At 57.3% G+C, this 7,307-nt stretch overlaps 1 protein-coding gene across 2 annotated transcripts in view; it reads right to left on the reverse strand.

Moving 5' to 3' along the window:
* RBPMS2 (RNA binding protein, mRNA processing factor 2) overlaps positions 1-6,017 on the reverse strand; it is a 33,495-nt gene extending 27,478 nt beyond the window's left edge. Inside the window, exon 1 of one of the 2 annotated variants that reach the window (XM_064485462.1) lies at positions 5,647-6,017. In XM_064485462.1, the coding sequence (XP_064341532.1) occupies positions 5,647-5,733 (87 nt within the window). In that variant the 5' untranslated portion in view covers positions 5,734-6,017. The remainder of the gene's footprint in view (positions 1-5,646) is intronic. The other variant, XM_031452734.2, reaches the window with a different exon arrangement.
* Positions 6,018-7,307: the final 1,290 nt, after the last annotated feature.

Below are 7,307 nucleotides of genomic sequence, written 5' to 3' on the forward strand. Positions count from 1 at the left end.
TTGTCACCACTGCCACACCCCACCCCACTGATTCAAGATTTCACCTAGGGGATTCTCACACCCTTCCCCTAGCTCCAAAACCAATACCTCCAACCCTTAAACCATGCAATGTTAATCCAGTGTGACCACACGGCACCATGTGCTCCATAAACACATTGCGCTGAGCCCACCACACCTGTGCACCACCTGAGGCAGGTGAAGACTTAGAAAAGATGTTTCCTAAAGGGCTGCTCCTGCTGGGAGACGGTCTCTGTTTAGGGATGGAAGCTGCTTCAGGGACCCACATTCTGGTTTCGAATTCCCCTGTCACAAACACATTAGGACCCCTCCATTCCAAGTGGTGCCCAGTTATGGCCACAACTACACCTAAGAACAGACATCAGTCTGGATGGAAGTTATCCACAACCTTCATAGCAACAAAGTGCCCAAAACCAGTCTCAGGTCCTATTCCAGTATCTTCTCCTGATCTCCCTCAGTTAAACTCACTTGGGGAAGGAGAGGCTGGCTAACCACAAAAAGGAGGTAGGTGCTCCAGACACTCATACTATGGCTTGGTCCTGGTCAGGCCCTCCTCTTTCTCCCTGAGTGTCCGAGGCTTGTTGAGAACTATACAGGTGGCCTTGATGACTTGTGACAGCCAAGAGCCTCTGCTCAGTCAGCTGTAAATGACGGACAGGTGGGCCTCGGCAGACCTTCCCACTACACCCAGCCCCTGCTATACTCTGGACATGCCTGGCATGGATAGATCCACAACTGGACTCTTCACAAAAGAAGGACCCAACAGTCCTGCCACTTGTCTAGCCTTGGCGTGTTTCAGAGGTAACCTTGTTCTTTCCATTCAAGGATGGACTATGGAAAGAAATAAAGAGCAAGGAGGCCATGCTGGTCCCTGGACAGGCAGGAGACAAGATTCTGCCATACGAAGCTTTGTGGGCTGCCTGCAGTTGCCACCTCGCAGCAACGTGGTTTCTGAAGTAAAAGAGATGGGCTCTGCCCTACTGCCTCGTGGCTTTGCCTGGGGTGTGAGGACCCCTCCGAGGCAGCCGTGGTCAGGGGGTGGCAGAGGAACTAACAAGGCACCAAATGCTGCTGCCTGAAGTCAATGGCTGAGCAGAGGCTGGGGGCCTCTGGGTGGTGCCAGAACTTAGCACCTTAGCTCAGCTCAGCTCTACCAGAGGTGGGTGGTCTCGGGCCAGGAGCTCAGTCCTCACTCAGGGCAGGAGAGAGGACTCCTCTCCTGTACCTCTCAGGACTGTCTGGAGAACCAGTGGGATAAATGGGTAGACAGCATGAGAGCAGAGCGAAGTATCCCGCAGTTCATGTCTGGCCTCTATTTACAGCACCTGCCAGCCTCCTCCCTCGCCCCATCCCAGAGATGGAGATGACAAATCAGAATGTCTAAATGATGAATGGGATTTAGAAGCTGGTTCTTACTGGGGTGAACTAAGCAGGCTGCCCACATACAGGGAAGGAGGAGATAAGGAGACCGAAGAGAATGACCCCCACCCCCGCAATGACAGGCAGTCACTTTAGAGTAACTTTAGAGTAAGTACCATTTCTTTAGTTAAAATGCCCAAAGCAGCAGGGAATCAAGGTGGGGCGCGAAGGCTGGCAGCCCCAGTACAGGCAACAAGGGGGTGTACTGTCTGTAGAGAATTGACTTGTTCTGGTTTTTATCACCATGCAATGACAATTCTAAACAGTATCTATGATAAAATACTCCTCCTGCAGGGGCTGACAGCACCCGTCACCCAGTCTTGGGATGCCACCAGCCCCAAGAGAACTAGCCTAGAGCCAGTCCCTGGGCTTCTACTTGGGACCGTGGCATCACCTAAAGCTCAGCCCTAAAAAGCTTCAGTCGCAGTTCCTCTCTTCCCCACTGTCCCCAAGTTTCATCAAAACCCCCAACAGGAAACAGAACAGCAAGTACAGGGTGCTGTTAAGAGCAAGCTCTGGGTTCAAACCCCAACTTACCCACTTACCAGCTACATGAAAGCTATTTAACCTTTCTGTGTCTCAGTTTCCTCATTTATAAAATGGTAATAAAATAAGTACTTCATAGTGCTGTTGTGAAAGTTAAATGAGTTAAAATGCTCAAAACAATGCCTGGCACAAAGACTATATATGGGTTTCCTATGATTAGCACAGACCCTCCGTTAGGTTATCTGAGCAGAGGAGACAAAACCCCCAGGGAGGAGGGGAGCCCGACCTACCAGAATCTGCTGGACCGACCTGCCTGACCGACCTGCCTGGGTCCTACTTCCAGGTAAAAGCCCAGAAGTGTAGATGCCTCCCTCTTCTTCTACCAAAAAAAGCCTACAGACAGAGCACCAAGATGTCCCAGGTTCTGTCAAATGCTTTTTGATGGCAGAGAAAAGAAAAGGGGTGGTGTCCAAGGCACACACTGGACACTAGAATTCCTTCACTCACCTGAGTGCTAACTGTGGCCCATTTTGCCAGGGGCCAGGGGCCTAGCTAGTTCCTCAGAGACCCCTGAGGACACATGTTGCACCCTGATGTACCGGGCTTGCAAGGAGCCACCTTGGCCCAGCTTTGGTGGATGCAATGGACAAGCAAAGATGGGGTTGGGAGGGCAGCAGGAGCCAAGACCTTTAAGTCAGGCTGTAGCTCCCTTAGCTGCCATTAATCCCTGCCTTCCTACAGCTTACCATTAGGCTGGCACAAAACTTCTTTAACTTTTAGAAACTCAAACTCCCCCACCAAGATTCCAAATATGACCCTCTTCTCAGGGGCCCCCAATGAGTACTTACTGTAACTTAATATTACCTTGCATTATAAAAGTAAAATCTGCATTTTCAAAATAGAATATGCTTTCAAACCACATATACCCCTCCGCAGAAACACTATAACCATCAAGCCATTCCTCAAGAATCACTAAGACATGCTTGGGTCTGGGGTTAGACAGCATCAGAGGCAAACCTGCCCTGAGCAGGGTCCATGTGCTGCTTCACCTTCTGGAGCTCAGGAACCAGACAGGACACACCTGGGGGAGGGTATAGCCTCTAGATTGAAAGGGACATTTAGCTCCTCCCCTTAATTCCTGACTGTCCTCCTTAGCATTCAAAGGGTAATGGGTTAGATGTTTTCAAAGCTTCTTTACACATTTCCTCCCCAAGTGGCAGAAAAATGCCAATTTCCTCCCAAGCCTGCATGATCTCAGGCTGTTCATAATGTGGTCCCCATTATTACTTCAACACAGCAATTCCTGGGAGTCACCCAAACAAGCCATGTGGTTCCACAATCCACCCCCCACTTTTATACATGCAATTCCTTCTTCTTGGAATGCCTTTTCCATCCCTCCGGGTCAGACAGCCTCCTACTCTGCCACATCTCAGGGGGTGCTGACCTCTAACTTCTTCCTCGGTTTTCTAGGTTTGCTCTAACTCATCTCCAATAGCCAAAAGGGAAGAGCCAGCCTGGGTCAGTCGTAAGAATAAATCACTACTGCTAATGCAGATTCCCTCAATGGTGGCTCTTGAGAGTTGCAGAACTGCCCACTTCGGGGGCATCTAAGCTGAAAAGGAGTCCAATTCCTGCTCAAACCACCAATCCAAGATGAAGCCCTCGCTGAAGAGCTTTTGGCCCGCTGTTCAGAAGGCTAATGAGGAGAAGGGGCCAATTCTTGTGCTTACCTGACAAGAGCAGACGCTAGGCTCCAGGAGATTGCTGGGGCCCTTAGTTTATACCTCTGGTAACCAGGAGCCTAGGCCCCCCACCCTCCCAGCACTAGCAGCACTGACTCCCCCCAAAATACAGGGCTGTAGCCTGCCTCTGCCCACAAGGCAGGATGACAGGGGTTCCACCTCTTGAGGATTCTGCCCTCTCTCAGAAAAAGCACTTAGAAAAAAGTGACCAATATCTCAAATGCTTTCTCTAAGACTTTAGACTGGCCACATGGTTCACCCTTCCCACGTCAAAGGGGTGGATCTGAGAGTCTCTTGGGTGAAAGTAAAGACCCTGCTGAACTCAACCCTCTAGCAGAAGTGGTTCTGGGTCCTTGCCCAGCTTCACGGGAGACAGCTTCTCTCCCCCAATTTCAGCAGAGACCACACACACACACACACACAAACACCAGCAACCCTGTCACCCTCCCCCAACTCTCAGGCGAGTTTCTAAACAACCAGGTAGAGTCAGGATGGGATCCCCAAAGCCAAGGGCCTGTCGGCATCAAGGTCTGAGAAGGACAAGGCCTTCGGGAGCCAAAAGAATCCCAGCCCCCTAGAGCCCACACCACACTAGTGGACAAATGTCAGGCCCTCCCTTGCCACCCTTCAGAGTGAAGGGTTGTATATTCCTCCTTTCCTCCCCAACAAAAAGCAGGATCTAGACCTAGATTCTCAAGATGTCATGCCATTGGTAGACGGGGGCTGGCAGCAGGCCTCTGAATTGCTAAGAGTGGGAGCTGGCAGTGTGACCCTCCCACCATCCCTCCCACAGTGAGGAGTCCAGCCCAGCCCAGCCGTGGACCAGAGCGGCCATTCTGCACCAAACCCGTAGCACGGCAGGCTAGCACCCACCACTGCAATGGAGGCAGAAACACCAACCCCCACCAGGGGCTCTGCGGTTTCTCCCCTAGACCAGGGGGAAGGGAGCTCAGGGTGGATAAATGGTCCTTGGTTTCCTGGGCAAGAGCATGTCAGGGTGCGGCAGGAAGGGTCTCTTTAGTCCTAGAGTGACACAGCAGAGGCTAGAGGCCCCTAAGAGAGAACTGAAGCCTGTTCCCTTTCCATACCAGTTTTTTGTCTCGGGCAGCCCAGCTCCTGGTCTCCATTCACTGATAGCCTTAAGACTTATTATATCCACCGCCACCCCCTCCCCACATCCTCCAGGATTTTGTCATCCAATTAACCACCCAGCTGCTTGTGATCCCACGAAGCCGCTTCATACTCCCCCCTCTTAAGCACATGGCCGGTGGACATCACTCGCGGAATCCCACCAGGGCCAGCTTTGGGGTCCTGGCTTGGCTGCCAGAGCAAAAACCCAAAAGAGGAGAACCGGGAACTGAGTGTCTTTAGGCATCTTCTTCCCAACTCTAACTAAATACCAGCTTGCCTCTTTGCCAAAGCCCAGGTTCTGGAGACGTGAAGAAAGTCCGTCCAACCCCCTAGACTACAGCTCTAGTGACTTAAAGCGCCGCGCGGCCCGCCCGGGCCTCCAAGGTCACGGGGAGGGGTCAGGGTGGAAAGTGCAAGGCAGTGAGGGTGCCGCCCGTCCGCCGTGCTAATCCCGCTCAGTTCCTCCCAGCCAAGGCGGGAGTCCGGGCCACGCGGGAGGAGCGCCTCGGAAGAAGGCAGCGAGCCCGGCGAAGAGTGGAGAACGAAGAACGCGCGGGCAGTAGGCGTGGGGCGGACGCGGCGCCGCTCGCCCACCGCGGGACTCACAGACGGCGGCCGGCGCGCTGCCCGCCCCGAGCCCTGGAGGGCGGGGAGACAATGCCTGCCCGGCGGGGCAGTCCAGGCCGCACGCCCCCGCCCGCCGGACACGGGCCGCTCCTCCCCAGCAGAAGGGCAGCGGCGGGAAGGCGCCGGGAGCAATTGCCAGACCGCGCGGGGGGTCCCGCGCGCCGGGTCCCCCGCCCACCTCCGCGTGCACTTCACCCGACGAGTCCCGGGGGCGCAGACCCACCTCTTCCTCCAGGGTGCCGCCGGAGCCCGAGCCCGTGCCTGTGCCCGTGCTGGTGCTGTGCTCGCCGTCCGTCTTCAGGTTGCTCATGGTGCGGGGGGTGGGGTGGGGGTGGGGGTAGCGAGGGGAAGGGAACGCGGAGGGCGAGCGCGGCGCGCGGCGCCCGGCCCCGGCGAGGAGGTGGGAAGGGGCGCGGTGAGTGGTGCGCTCCGGGGGGTGCGGGGCGGGGTGGCGGTGGGGGGCGCGCGGTGCGGTGAGAGGGGCAGCCGCCGCGTCGGGCTGGGGTCACATCAAGTTTGGCGGGTGCGGGAGGCGGGGAGGGGGTGCGGCAGGGGAGGCACTGGGAACCGGAGCGGAGCCGGAGCGGCCGCCGCCTCCGCCTTTTCACTGCGACCGGCGAGTGCGCCCGCGGCGGCGGCGGCGGCGGCGGCGGCGGCGGCGGGGGGCGGGCGCCGGGGGAGGGGGCGGGCGCCGGGCGGCGGCGGGGGGCGGGGGCCGGAACCGGCCTCAGCTGGGGCCCGGCCAGCCCCCTCCCCCTCCCTCTCCGCGGTCTCCGGGGGAACGCGCAGCCAATCCCCGCCGCCCACTGCGGGCTCGCCCCGGCCCGGGCCGCGGCGCGCCAGCCTCCGGCGGGGCTTTTCCCCTCTCTCCCTCGTCCTTTCTCTTCCTCTCTCTTCTCTCCCCTTTCCCTTCTCCACGAGTTTTTAAACTTTGATGAACTCGCCCAGCGAACTTTCTTAAAGGGACCGCGAGCACTGCGCTGTCCCAACCCGCGGGAGGCGGAACTGGGTGCCGGGCACCCCGCACACCCTCGTCCCTGTCCCTCATCATCCCCACTCGGAGGGCCCCACGCGAGGGGGCGCCCGAAGCGGGACTCCTGGATCCTCGGCTTCAGAAAAAAGTCTCCCCTTGCACTCTCATCTGGGGTTATAGGGTGTACCACGCACTTTCACCCCCAAATCCAGCCGCCCAGTCCCCGTCCTCTCTCTCCTGCCTCCCACCCAGAGCAGGGCTATTGGGGGCTGGGTTCTGGGGATGTTGGAGGGTGGGCCAGACACCTGGGCTTTGGCCTCGGCTGGGCGTTGTTTGCTGCGTGACCTTGAGGAAATCACTTCCCATCTCTGGCCTCAGGCTTCCAGCCCAGAGGGTGGGACTTAGATCTCAAACTCCCTCCCGCCCGCAGTCACTGAATAGGACCCAGAGCGGAGAGACTAGTCTTGAGAATAAATGGTTATTAGCTCCGGAAGCGGGGTACCTCGAATGACCGAGAAGGTTTCATTCGCCCTCCCCCTGCCCGATCATTCCTCTCCTCTCGGCTTAAATACCACCCTACACACAGACGCGTAAACACACCTTTTCCCCTCCTCCTATTCAGAGCCCGAGGCTTGGGCGGGGCTGTGGTGACTCCCCTCCGCGGGTCTCGCAGGGGCGGTCCCCTGGTCAGTTTTCCTCTGATTTTTGAAAACCCGCGCCGACTTGGGGCGCCCCCTGACGCCACTTTGTAAAAACCGCGTCCACCTCGGGTTGTGCTTGAAGCGTAGCAACCCGGGGCTGCTGGGGCTGCTGGGGCTGCTGGGGCTGCTGGGGCTGCTGGGGCTGCTGGGGCTGCTGGGGCTGGGCGCCTCCCCTGCGCCCCCGCCCCGGACCTCCAGCTGGGCCATCCC

This window comes from Camelus dromedarius, chromosome 5 (assembly GCF_036321535.1).
Source record: "Camelus dromedarius isolate mCamDro1 chromosome 5, mCamDro1.pat, whole genome shotgun sequence".
Lineage (NCBI taxonomy): Eukaryota > Metazoa > Chordata > Mammalia > Artiodactyla > Camelidae > Camelus > Camelus dromedarius.